The sequence below is a fragment of the Eschrichtius robustus genome, chromosome 17 (genome assembly GCF_028021215.1).
Source record: "Eschrichtius robustus isolate mEscRob2 chromosome 17, mEscRob2.pri, whole genome shotgun sequence".
In the NCBI taxonomy this organism is placed as follows: Eukaryota; Metazoa; Chordata; class Mammalia; order Artiodactyla; family Eschrichtiidae; genus Eschrichtius; species Eschrichtius robustus.
Window position 1 is genome coordinate 77988715 of NC_090840.1, and position 23897 is coordinate 78012611.

A 23897-nucleotide genomic window follows, 5' to 3' on the forward strand; every position below is an offset into this window, starting at 1 on the left:
ATAGAAGAGCTTGTAGTTCTTGGGAAAGGCAGCCTACAACTGCTCTTGTTTTCTTTTAAAAACTGCCTGCGTAACCATTCTGCTGAGAGGCAGAATGAGGTCACACTTCCTGTGGGGCTCATGTCAGCGGCATTCACGCTGAGGAACATGGTGAAGATGAAAGCTGTCTCCTGGACCAGCGGTGGGGGGTGAATCAGACCAGCTGGATACATCACAGTCACTGGAGGGTTGCTCTTCTGAGCTAACTCGTCACCCCAGCTGTGAGAACATAAGGAAAACTTTCAGAGAAGCAACACCTCTTGCTTATCATCTTCTGGCTATTTTCAGTATGAGTGCAGTACATAGTAGTGCTTTGTCCAAATCATTACTGGTGATCATGCACTGACGCTATTAAATTGAGAATACTATCAAATACCAGAGCTTGATCTTCTGAAGATGTCTGCAGCGCCAGTAGGTTGACCCACCATAGGTTGGACTTTCCAAGAAACTCTGTGAGTGGCATTCAAAATTTTATATTTATGTGTTTGTAGAGCTAAAGAGCTGGATGCTATTGTTGGGTCCCTACAAATCTCTGCTATTGTCAGTGATAAAAGAAATAGATATTCCAGCAACACTGAGGTGCACTGGGTAATGGAGAGTCACACAGACTGAGATTCAAACCCTGTCTGCCATACTAGCTGTGACCTCAGATTTATGACTTAACCTCTTTGAGTTGTAACTTTCTCAGTTATAAATTTAATGGCTTGGCGCATTAAGTGAGGCAAAAATAATGAGAATTGAGTCCTTAGCTCAGATGTGCAAGATGGATTCCTTATGTGTTTTCTGTAAATCAACTTCCCTTCTGAGGCACCAGTCGTCAGGCTGGCAGAAAAGTTAATCTCATTCTTTCTTGGGCTTTCCTTTCCCCCTGAGGTTATGGCCAAAGGCAGGGAGGGTCCTCTGTAGAACACCCCCAGGCAAGGGAAGCTGTTAGGAGGCGAATCCATCTAGTCTGTGGTAGGCAGTTTTTAAAGATGGCCCTCAAGGATCCTTACGGAATTCCTCCCCTTGAGTGTGGGCTGAAGCTAATAATTTGCTTCTCCTAAATAGAATAAGACAACAGGTGATGGGTTGCCACCACTATGATTAGGTCACGAAAGATGGCGGCTTTTGTCTTGCTGGGCTCTCTGTAGCTTTCTGGGCTTACACAGTTGGATGGAGCAAGCTGCCATGTTGGAGAAGCACATGTGGCAAGGATCTGAAAGTTGTCTCAAAAGCCAGTGAGGAACTGTGGTCCTGAGTCTATAAGCCAAGAATGCAGCCAACAACCACTGTGAGCTGGAAAGTAGGATGGTGGTTGCCAGGGGCTGGGAGGAGGGGGAAACGGGGGAGTGTTGGTCAAGGGATACAAAGTTTCAGTTATGAAAGATGAATAAGTCCTAGAGATCTACTGAACAGCATAATACCTGAGGTAGCAATAGAGACTCTGCATTTTTAACCAGCTCCAGGTGAAAACGCTGCTGGTCCAAGGACTGTGTTTTGATGGGCAGGATGCTAGTGAATGCATTTTGGGCAATGCTAATATAACTTGGTGCGTGTGATGAATTAATTTAAAAATACTATAAGCAATAAATAAACACACCTGCATCCTTATTTAAATCCTTCAAGTATTCATGATCTCCCTTCCTACCTAAGCCTCACCCACCTCTGGGATTCTGTGTTCCATCAAATGGCATCACCTTCCATTCTACTGCTCGGGTCAGGAAACTAGAAGGAATCAACACTATCCCCTCTGTAGCCCTTGAATGAGACACACTCTCCATCTCCGCTGTCAGCTCTGGAGCTCCAGAGGCCACCTTCTCTTGTCTGGACTTTGGTACCAACTTTCTGTCACCGGCCTCTCTCTAATATATTCTCCAAGCCACAGCCAGAATGATCTCTGCTGTGTAAATATCTGATTATGTTGCTTCTCTCATTAAATCCTTCAGTGGCTTGCCTTTGCTCCTCTCTCAGATCAAAATCTCTTGTAATACCCACAAGGTCCTGTGGGGTCCAGTCCTACCTATTTTCCAGCCTTTTCCCTTTCCTCACCACACCCCATCTTTGTAGAACTCAACCACTGTGGCTATTTTTTCAGGTTCTCGAGCTTGGTCCTACTTCAAGCTTTTTGAACACGCTATTTCCATTGCCCCTGGCCATCTCCTTCCCCAGCCTCTGTCTCTCCTGTTCATCTTTTAGGTGCAAATAGTTCTTTCCCTGAGCAGCCTCTCTGACCTCCCAGATCAGGTTCTAGGTCTCACAGCTGACTGTACTTTTCCTTTGGAACATGTATCACAATTGCGGTAAATGGACCAGGTTTTTATTGATATTTATCTCTCATGCTATATTGTGAGCTTTGGGAGAATAGGAACCATGATTTTCTAGTTTGGTATTGTGGTTTCTATGTTTGGCATCGTGTCTGGTGCACAGTAGGCACTTAATAATGAATGAGTAGGATTTGACACCTTCTAAGTCTGGCTGGGCTCTTTGCCACATAGCACAGAACTTTATGGGGGCCAGAAGGAGATATATGGGCCAATGCCTGGAAAGACTAATGATCTTAGTCTTAGAAGGAGATGGAGGCCAGCCATTGTATCACAATTATGCTATAGTAAAAGTCAAAGCCCAAATCTTAGGGGCTTGTAGCAATAATCAGGTACTGTCCCACGTGGTGGCTTTATGTGTCAATGTGGGTAAGCCGACCATATGTCCCAGAATTCCTTTCTTTGTATGCCCCTGGTTAGGATGGGCCACAAGTGCAGTTAGTGCAAGAGTTGGAAGGTGAGAATGCATCAGGAGCCATGGTGGTCCTTGGAAGGTCCATGTGGCTCAGGCTTCATTGCCACTCCTACAAATGTTCACAGATCTGCTGGCTCACTGCATGGAGTGGGCCCAAAGCTCCAGTCCCTGGGGGATTGCTTCGTTCAGCTTCCCAAATCCTGGTCCAGAAGTGAGTGTGTCTCCACAGCAGGGCATCCGCAGCCATGAAGTTGGAGGTTTAGAGATGGGAAGAGGCCAACGTGGGTTTCAGTGATAGACAGAGTCATGTTCCAGCTGGTTCTTCAGGGATTCCAGTGGTCCCCACTCACCCCACTTCCTCTGATCCTGAGCAACGGTCCTACAATGTCAGGTTCAGCACCCCTGGAACAGCCAAATAGACTGAAACTCTCTCGCCAGTGTCTAAAATTGTCTAAGATTCTCCTCTCCCTCAAAAACCTAACACGGAGAAACTATAAAAATAGAATTACTAATATCTAACATAATTTCAGAGGGTCTGGAACACTCTTGGTTTACAACCTGGCCCCCATACACAGAGGGCAAGGAGACACCAAAGAAAGAGGCAGAGAACTCCAGGTTGGGATGTGGTAGGTTGAATAAACAAGGGAACTTACCTGAGAGGCTTGTCTTGGGCGCTGCAAGACGAGTAGATCTCTGCACGCACCTGCCTAAATCTCCAAAGTTTATATAGAGGTTTTAACGGGGTTCAGTCACGTATTCAGTCCAGATGGTCCCAACAACATCTTACTCTCTCAGGGCTGCATCCTTGAAAATGGCTCCCACTGCTGGAACAGCAGGCAGAACAAATATTCCCAAGACAGGGGAGAGGATGAGGAGCCTCCCATTAGCCAGGTCCAGCCCATGGGTCACCCTTTGGTCACGTCCTCTCCATGACCTCCTCCAGCAACCAGCATTCCCTGTAGCAACTTTATAAGCAAACAGTAAGTAGCATGATTTTTCTTCCTATTGTGAGGATGATCAGTTGCCTATGTTTACACTGTTCATTTCGGTAACTCACATCATTCTGCTAGCCAACTGCCTTATCAGTGGTAAACAAGGGCAATAGGGTTTTTTTTTTTCAACATATATTTAATCACACTGCATTTTCACAGACTTTGTACTGTCACCAAAAGAAGATTCTTTCCCTTCTAAAAGCAGTTCTCTTAAATAGCAATAATAATTATATCTGCAAAAGTAAAATAAAGTCATCTAAGATTCAATGCTTACTTTAAAAAATTACGTATTCTACATCATTCCTGGTGGTTCTGCTTCTTTGCTTGAATCTGACCAACACATCTTGCCCTATGTTGGCTGCAAGTTGGCTATAGCTCTGTCCCTCATGCCTTTATTCCAGAAGCCAGGCTGGAGGATCAGCCCCTATGAGGGACATGTCTTTCTCAACGCAGAGAGAGAACAAAAGAGCTGGCAGAAGTACGTAAAGCCTCTCAAAACTTCTTTTCAGGGCTGGCATCTGACATTTCCACTCATACTTTATTGGTCAAAGAGGATCGTGTGGCCAAGCTCAAAGTCAGTAGGGTAAGGACACACCTCCATGGGGAGGCACTGCAAGTCACAGGGCGATGAGTGGAGACGGGAGCAGACGTATGCAGAGAGGCAAGGGAATAACTTGAAATAATTATGTAATTTGCAGTCCTCCATCTCCGTCATAAATATGTACTTCCCTCTCTCACTTTCAAAAATGCTGAGAGGATGTATTTCCACAGAGGATACCCCCAGTGCCAGTCAATCATGGCAACAGATTTCAAATCTAGAGCCTTGTAATATTTCTATATTGATTCCTTTTGACATGGAGATTTTTGAACCACCTTGCTCCCTACACCCAACATTCGATACTGGAAGAGGACAGAATAATTTCCACCCAAACTTTCCTGTTTAGAAAGGGGCATAATGGCAGACACACAGCAGTGGCTGTTCCATGGAAATTCTGTAACTGAATGGTCAGACATTGCAAGAGTCCTACACCCAGTGGATGGAAAATGCTCCTGATAAGGCCCTGATTCTGCTCCCCGGGTGGGGCAACCCAGGCAATTGTTTTGTGGCTCCTGCTTCACCCTCTGGAAAGTAAAATTCACTCCTTTTCCTTACTCTCCTTGGCTACCTCTGGAGATAAGAGAATATGCTTTCCTTGGCAGCCGAGCAACTTTCTCAGCCTACTTTCGTTCCTGGAAGTTGGAAAGTGGAAGAGGTCCTTTGAAGCTTTAAATTGTCATCATCTCTTTGATACCAAGCTAGTACCTCTTTGGTTGGACAGTCTATCAAAAACGTAGTCAACTGTTTTTTATTTATTTGATTCCTGTCAACTCCCTGTGCCAATGTCCTTACCTATAATTCTTTTGAGACATATACATCTCTCTTTTTAATTGCTGGCACCTTGAATTTGTCAGACTACCCGTTTCTTGGGTATTTGTCCTGTGTCATATGCATAATTTATGGACACGGTCTTGGAAGATCTTTCAAATTGTTTGGTTTTGTGAGTAATAGATGCTGTCGGCAATATGAATTGTGATAAGATTATAAGACCAGAATGCCAATAGGGGGTTATTTTGCCTGTAGGTACTATGGGGGTAGGGATGGGGATTTACATATAAATATTTGGAGAGCATGATAATTCAGTTGTGAGTGATACACTAAGAAAAGACAAAGAAATCAGAAAAATGGCCAGCCAGGATAGATCTGGATTTAATTAAACTGGTTCACTTTAATTCCCTTGTAATAATACTAGAGTATCATATGTTCAGATGGTGATAGAAGAATGAAATCTCTAATGATTTCTTCTGATTTTCAGAGCTTACAATTCAACACAGATTCATCACAATACTTTTATTATTTGCCTTTACATTCATTCATTTTTTAAAAAGTTTTCATTGAAGTATAGTTGGTTTACGATACTGTGTTAGTTTCAGCTATACAGCAAAGTGAATCAGTTATACATATACATATATCAACTCTTTTTTTAGATTCATTCTCCATATAGGTCATTACAGAGTATTGAGTAGGGTTCCCTGTGCTGTACAGTAGGTCCTTATTAGTTGTTTATTTTTTATATATAGTAGTGTGTATATGTCAATCCCAGTCTCCCAATTTATCCCTCCCCCCCTTAACCCCTGGTAACCATAAGTTTGTATTCTGAATCTGTGACTCTATTTCTGTTTTGTAGATAAGTTCACTTGTACCCTTTTTTTGGTTTCACATATAAGCGACATCATATGATATTTGTCTTTAACTGATGTTCTCAAACTTCCTTTGTTGCTAATGTGTCTTTTTAGGATTTGTACAATAATTCTCGCAAGTAGTCTCTTAAAAATGCTCTAGGTATGTCCTTACTGTGTGCTCAGAGTTCATATTCTAATTGTAGTGGGAATACCTTTTTTAAAGAGAGAGAGAGAGAGATGGAGAGAGACAAGGGACAGACTGAGAAACTGGGGGGCGGGGGGGACAGTTTTTAGAGGAGGAGGATCAAGAGAGACTGATTAGTTAGTGAAAACCTGGTAATAAAGTCTTAATAAAAGCTTGCATTCTTGGCAGCAAAAGCAGCGTCTTACTCATCTCCGTAAGCCCCAGCAGCAAACACAGGACTTGAAGCAAAGTAAGTCTTCAGAAAAATGTGTGCTTTCATGGAATCACAGCGAGTGAAACTGGGAGTACCCTCAGAGATTACAGCAACTAGGTATAAGGGTCCCTGGGAAAGGTGAAAAAGGAACATTTGGAAACACCTGGCATTTGTACCTCAATTATCATTTGCAAAACACATACAGCTGGTTCTTTCTAATTTAATCCTCATTACAGCTCTGTGAAGTAGATTTAAGATTCTCACTTACGTGTGAGGAAATGAAAATCAGAGAAGTGTCTAGACCTCAACCACTCTGGTGATGGTGTCAGGTCTAACATCCAATTCCTGGTCTTTTTCCAAATCCCTGGCTCTCATACGCTTTCTATTTTAAGTTGCCATTAAAAAACAACAGCAAGAAATAAGGTAATGGATTTGATTTCCTTCAAATTTATAGTCTCCTATGATCTGCATGATACCCATAGTTCTGAAAATAAATAAATAAATAAAAAGGAAAGAAAATAAAGAAAATCAAAGGATGTTTACCCTTGTCTTGGGGAAACTGACTCTGTTGAATGTTTTGCAAACTACAAATGAGGAAGTAATCCAATACCTGACCACGAAGTTGGATTGTCTCAGTATTTTTTTTTACTAAGGCAGAACCACGGACTGTGGCAATGCATGTGCTAACAAGTTCTCTGCCCCAGTCCAGCCCTCTCCCCTCCCCCACGGGGAGAACTCTCTTTCATCTGAGTGTCTGGCAGTTACCTTGGAGATGTTGGTATTGTTTTCTGGTCCTGACCAAAAGGACAGACACTTAGTTAAATTGCAAGTGACCAGTTAGAGCACATATCCTAACCCTGCATATTCCTGCATGCTGACGCTTACACTGTATAAGGATGACCTATTAGTGTGCTGGTCTGCTCGACTACACTGTTAAGTGCCTTATGATCAGGAAATAAGATTTTTCATCCTTATGCTCCTTGGGCCTAGCACTGAACTTGGCACATTGCAGATGTTCAATAAATGTTGTGGGAAAGAATTGGAAGTAGAATGCTGTTTTTTATTTGTCAGAGCTTGAATCAAAACTATAAAGAGTATGCATCAACAGATGAGTGGATAAAGAAGATGTGGTACATATGGAATGGAATATAATGGACTACCACTCAGCCATAAAAAAGAATGAAATTTTGCCATTTGCAGCAACATGGATGGACTTGGTATTACGCTAAGTGAAATAAGTCAGACAGAGATAGACAAATACCGTATGATATCACTTATATGTGGAATCCAAAAAATATAAGAACTAGTGAATATAACAAAAAAGAAGCAGTCTCAGAGATACAGAGAACAAACCAGTGGTTACCAGTGGGGAGAGAGAAAGGGAAGGGACAATATAAGGGTAAGGATTAAGAGTTATACCCGTCAGAATGGCCATCATCAAAAAATCTACAAACAATAAATGCTGGAGAGGGTGTGGAGAAAAGGGAACCCTCTTGCACTGTTGGTGGGAATGTAAATTGATACAGCCACTATGGAGAACAGTATGGAGGTTCCTTAAAAAACTACAAATAGAACTACCATACGACCCAGCAATCCCACTACTGGGCATATACCCTGAGAAAACCATAATTCAAAAAGAGTCATGTACCAAAATGTTCATTGCAGCTCTATTTACAATAGCCAGGACATGGAAGCAACCTAAGTGTCCACTGACAGATGAATGGATAAAGAAGATGTGGCACATATATACAATGGAATATTACTCAGCCATAAAAAGACATGAAATGGAGGTATTTGTAATGAGGTGGATGGAGTTAGAGTCTGTCATACAGAGTGAAGTAAGTCAGAAAGAGAAAAACAAATATAGTATGCTAACACATATATATGGAATCTAAGGAAAAAAAAAAAAAAAGGTCATGAAGAACCTAGTGGCAAGATGGGAATAAAGACACAGACCAAACAAACAAACAAACAAACAAAAAGACACAGACCTACTAAAGAATGGACTTGAGGATATGGGGAGGGGGAGGGGCGAGATGTGACAGGGTGAGAGAGTGTCATGGACATATATACACTACCAAATGTAAAATAGATAGCTAGTGGGAAGCAGCGGCATAGCACAGGGAGATCAGCTCGGTGCTTTGTGACCGCCTGGGAGGGTGGGAGGGAGGGAAATGCGGGCGGGAGGAGATATGGGAACGTGTGTATATGTGTAGCTGATTCACTTTGTTATAAGGCAGAAACTAACACACCATTGTGAAGCAATTATACTTCAATAAAGATGTTTAAAAAAAAAAGAGTTATAAACAGGTGTAAAATAAGCTACAAGACTATAATGTGCAACATGGGGAATATAGCCAATATTTTATGATAACTATAAATGGAGTATAACCTTTAAAAATTGTGAATCACTATATTGTACCCCTGTAACTTATTTAATATTGTACATCAACTATACGTCAATTAAAAAAACCTGTAAAGAACCATAGGGAAATAATAATTTTGGAGTCTGTATAGAATCTTATTTGAAGCTTACTCATCCTTCAAAGCGTATTTCAAATGCCACTTCCTCTATGCAGTCTTCCTTGATTTGCTGAGTCAGAATGAGCACAGTCCTATAGTATCTCTATTTCAAAATGATTCATATTTAGCTTCATACTGTACTTGGTTGTTTCTGTATCCACCTCCCCATCACAGCAAGTTCCCTTAGCTTTGGATGCCTCATTTTGCTTTTCTTCCTGTTCTCTCATTCTGCATCACCCAGTTTCTAGTATTAAGCAGAACATCAACAAAAGTTTGTTGAGTGATTAAGCAAGTACCTGAAAGATAAAAGAATGAGTGCACGCAGGCATGCTGTCTGCCATGTTTGAGAATGCCACTGAATTGCAGCTAGCTCCATTCACAAGGGAAATAATGGTCACTAAGAGGTTAAAAGTGTTCACTATTTGGTTAACTGTCAATTTGTATACTTGCTATGTTCTGTTGCCTACCTTCTCTTCCCCCAGTTTTAACAATCCCCAGCAGAGCATTCTACATTACAGAGATTTGCCCGTAAAAGCAAATACCTAAGTAATTAGGAATATGAATGTTAGGTCAAACTCTTACTAGATTTGTCTCTCATTTGGCTTGGTTTTCTATCTTTGCAAACCAAGAAGAGTAATCTCAATTTCGTTGAATGGCTATAAATTGTCATTTGGAGTTACAGTCGGTATAAGCCAGTTGCAATGAATATTAGTTGTTTTTGTTGTCTGGCTCCCATTTTCTTTCAAGTAACAGCACCTCAATTTTCTTTAAAAGACCCACTTATTCCCATCTCTCAGTCCCTGAGGTTGGGGCCGGTCTCCACTTCCACCAGCCTGCTTGGGGATTGGACCCAGGTTCAAGACAAATCAGTATAAGTCATTCCCACAGCCACCATGCTTGGTTCAGAGTTGGGCACCTGACCATTTAGGCCAATGAGAGAATGACTTCTAGGACTTGTTTCTATGTTCATCAGGATGTTGCAGTGATGAGTCTGAAGTTGTTGGGGGCCTGGATGTGGATCCCAAGAATCAAGCCAACCCATAGGAAGCAGAGTGAAAGATGTTATCATTTGATCCCTGAATCAGAAGGCGAAATATACCTCATCCGTTTTTAATTCCACAAACATAAATTCCATTTATGCTTAAGCCTGTTTGCATTGAATTTTAGTCCCATACAACCACAAGACTCCTAACACACTGCAGGTCTGAAACTTCTGTGTACATAGGAATGATTTAGGATGGCTTTTAAAATACAGGTTTCCGGTCTCTAAGACCAAGATACAGGTTAGGGCCCATGAACTTGCATTTTAACAAACAGCCTGGGTGCATCTAATGCAGATGATTGATGGACCAATGCTTGAGAAACACTGAGAGAGTTCATGGAAGTGATCACAGTAAACAACAATAACCAGAATCAGAGGAGTTTCGAAGTATCAACATACTAGCTGAAAGTAAAGAGCCCATCCTTTGTTCCAGTATCACAAACCGGAAAATCCATTGGGGAATTAGGAGTTGATTTCATATTCAATGGGAAATATAATACTTTAGAAATGTGAACAGAATGCTGTGTGTGAACATATGAGAGAGATAATGTCTCCTTGTCACGTTCATACCTGGCCTAGGAGCTCAACTGCCAGAGATTAATTCTGGAACAACTATCACTTCTGGTCAGTTGATAAAAGGATATGGTGCTAGAGAGACAAAACAACCAAGTTCTTTGGCAGGTGAAGGATGTGATATTAGTGCCATTCTCAAAGATTTTCATATGAAATAGGTAGATATGCCCAGGGTGTCTGTTGCAGTAGGTTAGGTTTCTACTAAACTAGTCTATTAAAAAAAAATCTTTAAATTGCTTTGATTTTCTTCACTGATTATATATATTAAAGCAAACACACAAAATAGCTTTCTGTGTTCTGCATGTAATGAAGGAATATCTGGTATTTAGTAACGACTTCTCCCCTTAAAATAGGTATATACAGTTGTTAAGTATTCCAGGAGATATTATGGTTCCATATTCATATTTTTAATGTTGGAGAAATTTAGTTCAGTGATTTCTGCCTAAGGACCCTTGTTTCAAGATAATTTGCCCACTGCTTGTTTGGTTCCACTCAAACACAGCTGTAAGTTCTTTCTTTCTAAATTTGGAGATGAAGTGACTGATGGCTAACATGTACCATCTGGACGAGGGGTGTGTTGGGTACGAGAGGAGAGGGGACATAGTCATGCATAGCTTCACTGTATGGCTGGGGAGTCATCTCCAGACTTTTCTATACAGTATCTTGTATCCCTTCCCTGGTTCTGACCTTTGACTTTGTAGAGTCAAAAGCAGCGATGATAGCCTATATGAGTTTTCTATCAGTCTTATAAGACTTAATGTCCCCTTTTTAGAGTTAATACTATGTCACATCTTCTGCACTCTTCTGAAATTAAATCCATAAATGAAATAATCAAGCTCCACATATTTAAAAAAAAATCAATACAATGCCATAACAATAATGTGAGAATACATTTATGAAAGTAATTCACAATAAAAATAATGTCTATCTCAGTACTTAAGTGGTCAGCCATGACTCACGAAGAACCACAATGAAGCAGTCAAGTGTTAGTATGGAAATTTAGATTTATCCTGAATGTAACAGCTATAAAATGCAGAGTGATATAGGTGTGTTCTATCAGTGCCTCAAATACTATGAGTAGCTTTGCCATTGGTGGTATGATTTTTAAAAATGCAATAAACTCTTGGTAATATTCATACAAAGAGGACAGCCTTCCCTCATGTTATATAGTGGCCTCATTCCTCGAAAACTGAGCGCATATTAAAACCTTGCAAAAATACTTTGTGCTTATGTGTAAAACTGAGTTCTAGGCTCCGAAAATGATCAACAGGTTTTTTTTTTAACCTACATGAAAGTTCGGAGGGCCATTCAAAAGTCATGTACGAACTGGGACAATTCTTCAAGGTATGGGACTGCATTGTGCATTTCAGGATGTCTAGTAGCCCTGGTCCCTCCTCATTAAGTTGCAGCAATGTCTTCCCCCAATCATGTGACAACTAAAAACATGCCTCCTCTGCCCATTCCCAAGGTGCCTTCTAAAGGACGGTATTGACTCCATTGAGGACACTCACCTATACAATCCATTCAAGCCAGGAATCATTTATTGATACATTAGACCCAATTTCCATTTATTTTCTTTCAAGTTACATTATTGGAGGGATCTCTTGTTAAGTCCCAATTAAAATGGAAGAATCATCTGTTCAGGGTAGACTGGTAGATTGTCAGCAAACTGTGGAAATTGGATAGAATCTGTGCTATGCTTTACATTATGTATTTTATTTAAATCACAAATAACCTCAAATTTTCAGTGATGTAAAACAACAAATATTTATTTTTTTCTCACCTATTGGTTTGTGGGTCAGCAGGGATTTTGTCAGGGTTCAGTTAGTTAGCTCTGGACTGAACGTTAGAAATTTGATTACTGGTATTGCCACTGCTGCTGGAGAAAATTTTCCTTATTTTGAACATCACCAGCAGCTTCTGATACATAGTTCTCAGTGAGAGAGTCTAATTGGTATAGCCAAGAATAGAACTTTAGCCGCAAGGGAAACAGGGAACATGAGTTTCTTATACTTTCATCTTATTTAGTGTGAGGTTGACTTTGCCCTAAGGCTCATAAGGTGGGTGTATACGTCAGTTTGCATTAGGTTATGCTGTGTAACAAACAACTCTCAAAATTTCAATAGCTTAAACCAACAAATATTCTTTTCCTTGTACTACATATCAGTTGTGGATTAGCATCATCACAATCTCTTTAGAATATGGGTTGTTAGAGCAGCCACCATCTCAAAAATTGCATTTTGCTGTGCCAGAGACAAAAAGCTTGGTGAACTGGATTTTTTAAATTACCAACTGGCTGCGACAAAACTCACTTCCAATTTCATTTTATTAGCCAAAGCAAATCAAAAGGTCACATAGAAGTCTAAGGAGGGTGCAAAGTATAATCCTGTCATGTGGAATCTGGAAATATATGGTGTACTGTACTCATGACAACCATGATGGGAAATTTCCCAAACATGGAAAGGGATTTCAGATGCTGGTCAACCGAAAACCAAGAAGACAAATGTCCACTAGAGACTGTCTTATTTATATCTTTTCTGTATATTGCCATCCTCAGTGTAATTCAGTAGTTATTAGTAACATAGTAAGTGCTGATTGAACATCTGTTGAATAAGAGGATATGGATATGGTTGTTTAAATTACTGAATCTCACTATAATTGAAGCTTAAAGAGCGATACTTTGCTATTTTAACTGCACTCTGTAAAGCATGATAAATGTATTATTTGCATGCAGTGTTGCATTTAGAAAGCTTGAGAATCAGAGTGGCACACTGGAAAGGAAAAAAGATGTTTATCTCAATATTGCTTTGAATGTGTTCACTTGTTGGTTTCCCCAAAGTGGGGACACTTTCTTCTGTGCGTAGTACAGAGTTTGGGATATGGTAAGTATTCAAGAAAAGTAGTTCTGCTGTCATTAGTTGTGTATTCTTAGGAAAGTCATGTCGATTTAGCCATAGGTTCTTGAGCTGCACACACACACACACACACACACACACACACACACACATGCAACACACACAGAATGTCTTAGTAATATTTGCCTTTTGTGTCGTAAGGATCTCCTAGACTATAAAGGAATACAATTGTGAGATTGTGGTTGTCATGTGATGTACTTACAGCACAGTGCCTGCCACTAAGCATTCATTCAATAGACGTTTATTTACTTTATAACAGTAACCATTTGCTCTATTCTTAATGTGGAATGGGGTGGATATCTAAGAAAGCGTGTAGTGTGCCTTTACAAAAGTTTGCCCAGGGTGCTGGGATTGAGGAGTTTTGAGAACCTGGTTCCTAACAAATCAACAACAATGACATTCAGTGGGCTTCGTTCTCATCTCCCAAAGGTCAAACACTTCTCAATTGCCAGTGGGGTCCCGGGGCCCGCGTTCCTTCCTTCGCTAACCGGGGCCCCTCCCGCCAGCTGTCAGCCAACTGCCGCAAAGCCCCGCCTCCCAGGGCGGCCCTCCAATCGGCCGCACGGCCCGGGCCCAACCCTCTCGCGTCACGTGACGCGACCAGGCCCGCTTCCGGTTCGTCGCGGGCGGCTGACGTCGTCTGGGCCGGCGTCGCGTCAGGGCTGGCCGGTGGCGGAGGAGGCGATGGCAGCGGACACGGAGCGGGCTTGAGGGCTCGGACCTGCTCCCTCCCGCGCGACCTCGGGCCCGACCCCGCGCTGCGGCCCCAGCTCGCTCCGCTCCGCTCCGCTCCTGCTCCCTCCCCGACCGCTGCCTGGGAGGAGGCGGAGGCGGAGTCCCGGGCTGGCCGTCCTGTTCGCGCCCCGGCTCGGCCCCGGACAGCCCGGCAACTGTGCAAAGAGGAGGCCGAGTCGGTAAGAGGCGGCGGCGCCCAGGGCCTGGAGGCCGCCTGGCCCCCGCCTGGCCGCCCGGGACACCCCAGCGCTGGTGTCTGTCTCTGGCCCGCTCCCCTCCCGCGTCCCTCTCCGTAACTTGCCGCCCCTATTGTCTGGGCGCCGCCGCTCCCTCTCCCCCTCCCTTCCTACGCCCCCCTGCCGAGGGCCGGACGGCTGTCAAACCTGGAGGCGTCTCCTTCACCCTGGCCGCCCGGTCTGAGCCTTTCCTGTCTGTCTCTGGTCAGCCCCCTCCCGCCCCGCATCACCTCCCCCCACCGTATTTTTGGCCCCGCGGCCATTCTCTGACCATTGCTTCACTTTCCCAGGGTTGTATCTTCTTGCTGATTTACTCTTCCTTCCCGTTTGTCCGGTCCTCAGGTTTCACCACCCTTATATAATTTTGCTTTCTTGTTCGTTTTCCTTCCCAGGTTTTATTCCTCTCCGTTCTCTCCGTCCCCCTTTCTCTTTCTGCTTCAGGTTTTACCCCCCTCCCCCAATAGACTGTTTACTTGGTCTTACTTTTCCTTAATTCAGATCCCTCCCCATCTGCCCCTCTCCACCCAAGAAGAAGGAAATCTTTCCTTTTCTGGCACCTCATCCCGCGGTGTCACTGGGGGGGAATTATATGTATTAACTTTGTCACTTCTTGTGGGTTCTAAGTTTGATCCTAGAAAATGTTAGTGTAACTTGTCAATTACCCCTTACTAAGTTCTGCCTGTGAAGAGCAGCAGAAAAGGTGGATTACATTTCTACAAGTAACTGCCTTGTATGTTGCACACTGACCAGACCGCTCTTAAAAATATTCATACTACTGTTTCTTATGCACCAAACGCCCTCTGGCTGAGCCTACTGTTAACTTTAATGCATTAATCTTTGCTGCTGCCAGGGCAGGCAGGAGGATATCTCCCCCCCGCCCACCCCCCATGAGTATTTAAGTTTGATTTTACGTATTTTTATGACACGTATTGTTGTATTTGGCATATATGGCAAGTATTTTCCCTTACTTAGCAGATTCTTTCTAAGAGGAAAGGGCAGTTGGTTTTTATTCTTGCTGTTTTGTCCCTTTTGAATTGTGGCAAAACCATTGAAAAAACATGGCACAGTTGTGTGTTTTCTTTTTTAAATTGGGAGGGAGCATAGTCATATTAGTAATTCTAAATTTCAAAACGGTTTTAGAGATTTCTCCTCTCCCCCAGTAGGTTTCCATTCCTGATTAAATATTATATTTTGGTTGGGCTGTTGCAAAATGCATTCATATTCCTCAGGTGCTAGTTAGTGAAAAAGAGGCTACCTCAAGTGTGCTGGGTCGCCACTGGCCAAGAGGATTGTGAATATTCCACATGTCCGTGGTCTAGAGAGGAATAGGTATTCCTTTGTAGTTTTTTGTTTGTTTGAACGTACAATCATTTTTATTGTCAGTGTGGGTACTGTCTGTGTTGAAATATAGTAGAAATAAATTCTCAGAGTTAAGAAACGTATGTACCATTGTTGCGTGTTGAATGTGAAGAAAAAGAAAGAAATTTCCTCTGCAAGTTTATATGTTTAATTAAAATTATTGAATCATGTGCTACCAAGGTGGGAGATCATAGGTAATGAAAAATCCTAATCACAAGAGGAATTACTAAATCTGCACTGGAAGAGTGTGTCTACTGTTTCTTCCATCATTGTGTTCTTTAGTGTGCTATCAGGTGTTTTATGTTACAAGGCACTCAATAAATATTTGTTGAAAAACTTGATTAATTTGTTCTCTTAAGAATTTCAGTAGCCATATGCCAGGACACTCAATTGTACTGAGTTTTCAAAGACAGAAAAACATTCTCATCTGTTATCCTGAAGAATTTTCTTGGGTGTTTTCGAGTTAAAATTTAAAGCATTTTAGCCATTAGTTAGTTTTAATCCCCATCTATTCATTCTTTTAAAGTAGTTAGCTTTCTAATGTCCCTTTTCTTAATTCATTGTTAAGATTGCCTGCAAGTTGTACAGTACTTTACCTAGAGATATTGGTAATCATCATTCAAATTTCTTAAAAATTTGGCAGTTACTTTAACTTCTCATGTAATGTTTAAAAAATTCTGTTTAATCCCTTGTGCCTTTTATGCATCAGAATCTAACTTTTTTTTTTTTTCTCTTGAGGTAGTGAAAAGAGAATCCCGAAGAACAGGATCTCAAGATGAGTAAAAAGCCCCCAAATCGTCCTGGAATCACTTTTGAGATTGGTGCTCGTTTGGAGGCACTGGACTACTTACAAAAATGGTATGGAAAATATGGAGCCCTTGACCTAAAGCATGATATCTGTAGTTTTACATGGGCTGGTTAATTGCTCTTCTTCTGACAGTGGCAGAAACATTAACTTGTTCGCATTTTGAATAAACATATACATTGTTTTTTTAGTTTTCCTGCTCTTCAGATTTTGCAGTTATCAGTACTCTTTTGTACTTAATATGAGCTCTGTGGGTGGTAGGAGGGAGAAGATTAATCCAGATAACCAGATTCCCAAGTTTTGGATAAAACTTGATGCAAATCTACTTTTTTTGGCCTGTGTCAGAGGTGGTCTTTCAAACTACAGAATATGTTGATGGTTAGCATAGCTGTCATTCACTATTCCACCTAAAACCAAAACCCAGTTTACCTCCTCCTTCCCCAGAGTGCACTGACCTGAAGGCAGGTTGTTACTGTTTCCAGTTTTAAATGAGTAATCCTTTCAGGCCTTCTATTATTTCTTCTCCTATACCGGCCATCTATGATAAGGGGTGAATTCAGACACCTCCAACATACCCCTACATATAATGGTATAGGAGGAATTGGTTACCTAGGATAAAATCACCACCTGGAAAGGAGAGAAGGGGAAATAGCACACACCAGGATCACTGGACTGCAGTAGGAATAAGAATTCCCCCTTTCTCCTAGGGAATGCCTTCCTCATTCCGGTTAGCTGGCCTCTAGTTCTGCTCTCTGGGTGGCTGTCTCCTGGTTCAGCCTCAGTTCCTCTTGAAGCCCATTTATTTGATGAGGGGTCTAGCAGTTCAACAACTTTACCAGCCTTTTTGACATTTTCTTTTCACTACAACTCCCTTTCAAATGTAGTGGGCATTTTGTAGATTTGTCTTTGATTGATTTGTATTAAGTCAACTTCCTGAGTTGGCAATGGCAGGCAGAGAAATCTTGATTAGTCATGATATTTGACTTTAGACCAGCCTGGGGTTTTTGTCTATTAGCAAAAACAAAGGTGTTGGAACTCTGCAAACGTCCGTGACCCCCAGCTTAATGGGGTCTGCTTGGGACAGTTTGAATCTGTAGTTTGAGGTGGGAAAGCACAGTTATTTGGCCTCATGTCTCCAAGCTGCATCTCAGTGAGTGCTCCTTTTTAAGGGGCTTAATTACTCTCCTCAGCTGGAGAACGTACACAGTGTTCTCAGGAGGGGCTTGGAAAGCACCTGGGAGCCAGGCAGTAGCGTCCCTATGATGAGTTATGATGGTAAACAGTGTCTCCAGATGTTGCCGAATGTTTTTTTTGGGGGGTGGAGGGCTTATGTGCTCCTGATTGAGAGCCACTGCATTAGACCATACAATGAAAGATGCTCTTTTAGTCAGTAATTGGCTCTCTTTGGTTCTGATTTTGACCAAAAGAAGCTTTTTGCTCTGAAGGGACACACTATTGAAAGTAAAGTACTTTACTGTAGGACAGCTAATTAACTGCTAAGATGTATTGAATTTTATATGGGGCACAAAAGAAGTTCTTTGAGACATGGTGCTCTTAACAGATGTTATTTTTAAATGAGATAAACTTTATTCTTTATATTGGTTCTTTTGTTAAGGGCCATTCTGTATCCCCTATAAATTCCACAAATTTTTGCTGTAATAGCATGTAAAAATAGAGAAGGATTATTTAAGTGTTGAGAGACTTTGATATTCTTATGAGAGCAAAACAGTTAATCACTGAAAATATACTGAACTAATTTCCTTCCATCTTTCATCCCTCCCTCTCTACTTTCTTTCATATTCTCTTTGGGTTGCATCCATATTGAGTGCTTAGTCTTCCACGTTTATTCATTCAGTTGGAATAGTATTGAGGCCCTACTCAATACTATTCCATAAATGTCTTTTGAATTATAGGCATTGGACGGGGAGGGACAGGCAGAAATGCAAATATTACTTACTCTCTTTGTACGTAAGACATTTATAATAAGGAGTGTAGCTGTTACTAAGAAAATGACTTATACGTTGATACATTAGCTTTTAAAGAGAAGTACGGAGGGAAAGTTGTGATAGTAGGGCACCTGAATGCCAATTTGTCTTATATGTAGAAGGTTTGTCCTATATTAAAAAAAAGAAAATATTTTTTAGTATGTGCTCTAGAAATAAAAGGATAAACTCTAAATTTAGTGGGCAGAAATTAAAGTTAAGCTCCCACATTTAGGTTTGGGGTAGATTTGATTTAAGAGGAAGACTCAACCTATTTTTTTAGGGGAAAGTATATTATTATTCCTTGAGCAAACCATATCACATATTCTTTAAAGTTCAGAAAGATACCTCATCCTCAAAAATACACTCCACATTTTTAAGTAGCAGTTTATTACTTCTTGCTTTCAAAGTAATTTTCCAGCTACATTGGAAAACCCTGGTGATTTGATTATTTACCAATACTAATGAATGCAGGCCCTGAGAAGCCAGTGAGAGGCCAGTCGCCTTCTGTTCCAGTGTGTGGTTTTTGATACCTGGATCTCTTCTCTATGGACTAAACCTAACTCCTACTGAGAAATGTGGGTTGCTTTAATTTTTAAAAAATTTGTAGTTTTACTCAAAACATTTTAATGTCTTTCTCAACAGTCTTTTAATTTAAAAGTCTTTGAAAAGACTTTTAATGTGTTAATGTTCACAGCTAACACAATCAACCATTTTCTGTCTTATCTCCCTCATATATGCCACCGCAGCCTCTGTATATCCAAACCTGGACATATTAGCTTTATAATTTCTTGAATGCAGTAACATCATAAGAATGAAAATAAATACAGGTCGTTGATACAGGAATGTGTTTGGGGAAAGAGAAAGTTCAGAGTTGAAGTTATATTTGAGACACTATCAGTGGATTCTAAAGAGGAAAGAGGCAGGTTCAAATTCAGACTGCCACTTTCTGATCCTGTAAATATGAGTTAAGTCCTTGAACTTGGTTGGCTTAGCAGTAAAATGCAAGCAGTGTTACTGATTTTTACTTACAGAATTATTTTAAGGATCAAATAAAATAATGTATTTAAACTTGCTTCAAACTATATAAAATAATACATAATTATAAAGCACTGAAGTAAATGCAAGGGAGGAGGGAGAGTTCAAAAATATATCTTTGGGGATCTGAAGACTCAAGTGTATAAGTTTTTAAATGTAGCCTTAGTGTTGACGTGAGAATGGCCTGGAATACAGAAGGAATATCATGTCATTGCAACGTGCTATAAAACCTTCTTTTTGAGGTGATAATAAAATCTTTGTTTTTGCAGAGTTTTATAATTTAGAAAGCACCCTTAAAAATGTTAAAGTATCTAATCATTCTGAACATTATTCAGTAAAAAAATGTGATAAACCAGTTTTGACTACTGATTTAACTTTTTGACTGAAATTAAAATACTCTATAGCAAGTTTTAGTTGTGAAAACAAAACAAATAAAGTAATATGCTCTGGTGTTACTCTTCAACTTGAAATTATTAAGTCATTTTAAAATATTCAGATGAGTTACGCTCGTCCGACCTTTATTGGAATATTTCTATGTAATTCTCTTCTAGATCTAAAGGAAAGGAAAATGAAAGATAAAAAAAATGTGGCGATGTCTGCAAGTACAGAGTTTGATAGAACAGTATAAATTTGAATTGACAAATGCTGTTTCCACACATTTGGAGTTTTTTGAACTGTATGGAACATTTGCAAATGTGAGTTTTTAAAATGTTCATGAACAGAATTTTAGTAGAGTCGGAAAATCGAAGAAATTTAGATTGTAGGAAGTACAAATACTTTCTAATTTAAATAAAATTACGTATTGTCTGAATTAAAAGGGATTGTCTTTTACTGATTGGATTTGCTATTCAAAGGAGAACACTAGTAGAGATAAGTTGTGTGATCTGTATTTGGAACAGAAGTGTGCTCCTGAAAAGTAGTATGTAGATCAAATTTAAAAACTGAAAACACATTTAAATTACATTAGGTGAGTTTGGAATTTGTAGAAATGATAGGCGAATACTTTAAAAATATTATTTTGCTAATATAAATAAAATTTGTCCTTTTGTATGTTGACCTTTCCTAAATCTCTTTGTACTTGGAAAGTATTGATTCTAATTTTGAGTTACCACCTTTGAAAACCTAATTTCAGCTGTAGACTCAGAAAAATGTACAATCGTGTTTATGTACCAAAATAACTGAGTAATATATATTATGGGTGGTGGTAGAAAACTTACCCGTGGACTCCAGATTAAGGACCCTGCCTGTAGAGAATTTCAAATTGAAATTCATAGGACTTGTTTTTAAATTCTGAGATTCTTTACATTCAGAAAGTCACAAGTTTTGAATCCTAAGATCTAAGTGAACCCTCAGTTTAATAATCATCAAACAGGTCTGCACCAGTGTACAAACATTTTAGTACTTTAATTTTTAAAATTTCCACAAAAGAAAACTCCATGAACTTTTAAAGATAAAGTTCTCCCTTCTCCTCCCCTTCTCCCCCCCACAAAAAAATGTTGAAAGCAAGATTAGAAATAGGAGTAGACATATTTATTTTGAAACACACCTGCTTTGTTCTTATTGTTCTTTCTCTAATAGTCTTCCTTTCATTATGTTGATTCATGTTTTTTTTTAATCGAGCTTTTTCTTTTCTGCTCAAATTTTTTGCTTATCCTGGTTTTCTTGAAAGGCAAGAGAAAAGGAATATTGAAAAAAGTAAATTTAACTACAGTCAGAAAATGTGGGTTCTAGGTGCTGTTCTGCCATGGACTGTGGGACTTTGGAGACTTACTTCTCTGCTTTAATGTCCTTAAAGTGAAGGTGTGACATATTCAGTGATCTCTCAGATCCCTTGAACTAGAAACCCAAGCTCTTTTATCTACTTTTCACCTATTCAGGGGTGACAGGTTTTTTAATCTCACTTTTAGATAGGTAAATAATGGCTTGAGGCAGAAGTAAAGTAGGCAAGGACTAGAAGTCCAATGTAGTTTGCCCAAAACTGCTGGTCTCTAGAAGAAGAGAAAATGTATTGAAAAAGGTGGAGAAAGGTGAATATAATTGGGAACAAAAATATAGAGGTTTGAAGTTATTTGTAGTATAGTGGTATTGGGCAGGTAGTTACTCTTTCTACATCCTGCTCTCCCATCATTTAAATGCTTTCTCATTAACTGTTTAATTTTGAAATTACTTAGAATCATAACTATTGGCTTTAGTACTTTAACTCACTAACATTCTGTGTAGGACCCATTCACTAACAAATTGGTTCTCTTACAACGTTCATTGATCCTACAGTTTTGAAAGTGATTCAGGTGAAGTCTGAAAGAGTAGTTCTTAAACATGAGCCTGTATAAGAATCACCTGAAGGGTTTGTCAGGCACAGATTGGTGGGCCCAACAGCTACAAGCTCCTAATTTAGTAGGTCTGAGGTGGGGACGATAATGTGCATTCTAACAGGTCTCCACATGAGGCCGATGCTGCTGGTCTAGGGACCGCATACGAGAACCACCTGTCTAGACCATACAGAATTGTTAACCTGAAGATACAGTTTTTGAGGCGGACAGCAGTGGAAATATCCAGGATTATTTTTTGATATTATAGTCTGTTTTAACTGTTTATGTTAGTTGGAGGAAGTAAAATGTAAGTATGGACAAAGTGATGCATGATCCAAAAATCCTTTTTTGTTATTTTTCAGTAGAACAGAATATATTGAGCTGCGCGTACTTTGATGTGCGTCCGTTTTCTTGCTTCTCCTCTTTCTGTAGTCCCAAGCGCTATCTGGCTGGATAGTTGTTAAGGTTTAGGCCCTTGTTGCTTTATTAAAAAAAAAAAAAAAAAAGGCTACCTGTGGTTACGGTTAATCATGGATTGACTTTTATTGTTCTGTGCTTTGTGTGCATTCATGTAATGACAAGGGTTGGATCAAGAGAGAAGACAGTTTTATTTGCTTATCTGATATTTGGTTGAAGTTCGATCATCATCTGTCACACACAATCAGTTCCCTATTTGTTACATTTTTCCTGCTGAATATTATTACGTGTTGCGAGATTTTACACTTGTCTTATCACATTATGTAATGCTTTGTTTTGTGATGAGTAATTGATTAAAGCCAATAATTAGGAAATAATTTATCTGTGGTGGTAATCAATTTTACTAAAAAGAATGTTTTGCAATTCTGGTTTCACTGAGTAGACAGAACTGTATCTGCAGATGCTTAAGGGTTTTTAATTTTATTTTTAAATGATTTTTTTAACTGAGGGAGAGAATACTAGCCTTAAGTTTTAAAAATTGGTAGTATAATTTCTTAAAAGAAATTAACATGGTATTGAAAAAGCAGCTTAGTTTTGCTATTCTTCATAAGGGTTTCAGTGTTTTAGTATTTTTATATGACTTTGTATTGAAGAACTATTGACCGTTCCTCCTACCACCTCCTGCAGATCATTAATCAGTAGATAAAATTTTTCTTCTTATTAAATTAGAAACTGGTATGTAAGTATTATGTTATTTCAGTCATTAAAGTTAACACAACTTGGAGAGAATTGTTGCAATAAAATTGAAGAAAGAATGTGGATATTTAATATTCAGTGTGTCTTAAAAGTCTGTTTTCTCAGTGCCAAAAAACCAACCCTCCTCAATTAAAAATGAATACGTTTCTAGTACATCATGGGTAGGTAAAGTACTGAAGAATAAGCTACTGATGTGAAATGAATTATATACAAGGCCTAGCCCCTTTTACTCATAAAAGGTGCCCAGCAAAGTTCATTGAATTTTGGTGGGTTGGTAAAGAATGAACCCAAAAGTTTTGGGGATATTCTGAAATCTGGTTACCATTGCAGAACACTACTGCAAATGAATTGTGACTTACTGGTTGAAAACTAAGCATAAAATGATACTTGTCAAACTATTATGAATTACACAAGGGAGGGGGGATGTTTATTTTGTACAGTATAATAAAAGCTGTTTTCCATACTCTCTGGGCTAACGAAAAGCTTTACACATTTTATTTTGTATCAGAAGCAGAAGAGTAAAGTTGCAAGAAAAAATAAACAGATAACTTGATTTTATATTGTTTTTGTTTTCAGTACCTCTTGATAAAGAGCCCCCTATATTTGAAATACTGCCGTAAGTTTTACAAGAGCTGAAAATGATTAGTTGTAAGATGCAGAATATATAATGATCAAAAGCACATTTTTTAAGAGATAGACAAACCTCCATTCAGGGATCCACCACTGTTTCGACTTGAGAAAATTACTTGACTTTCAGAGCCTCTATGACCTCCTTAAATAACTGGGAACAGTAGTAGTACCTAACTCAAAGGGTTCTTTGAGGATGAGCAAGACAGTGCA

General features: G+C 39.8%; 1 protein-coding gene across 14 annotated transcripts in view; it reads left to right on the top strand.

Moving 5' to 3' along the window:
- The first annotated feature begins 14057 nt into the window (after positions 1-14057).
- The window catches only part of PHF20L1 (PHD finger protein 20 like 1), a 79363-nt gene continuing 69523 nt past the window's right edge, over positions 14058-23897 (top strand). For 10 of the 14 annotated variants that reach the window (XR_011070668.1, XR_011070667.1, XM_068525424.1 and 7 more), the window contains exons 1-2: positions 14058-14334; positions 16489-16608. Coding sequence is in view for 12 of the 14 variants with exons in the window: in XM_068525424.1 (XP_068381525.1) it covers positions 16526-16608 (83 nt within the window). In the remaining 2 variants the exon portion in view is untranslated. Of the gene's footprint in view, positions 14335-15650; positions 15721-16488; positions 16609-20126; positions 20271-23897 lie in introns of those variants that run through there. The other 4 variants (XM_068525425.1, XM_068525426.1, XM_068525427.1 and 1 more) reach the window with 4 other exon arrangements.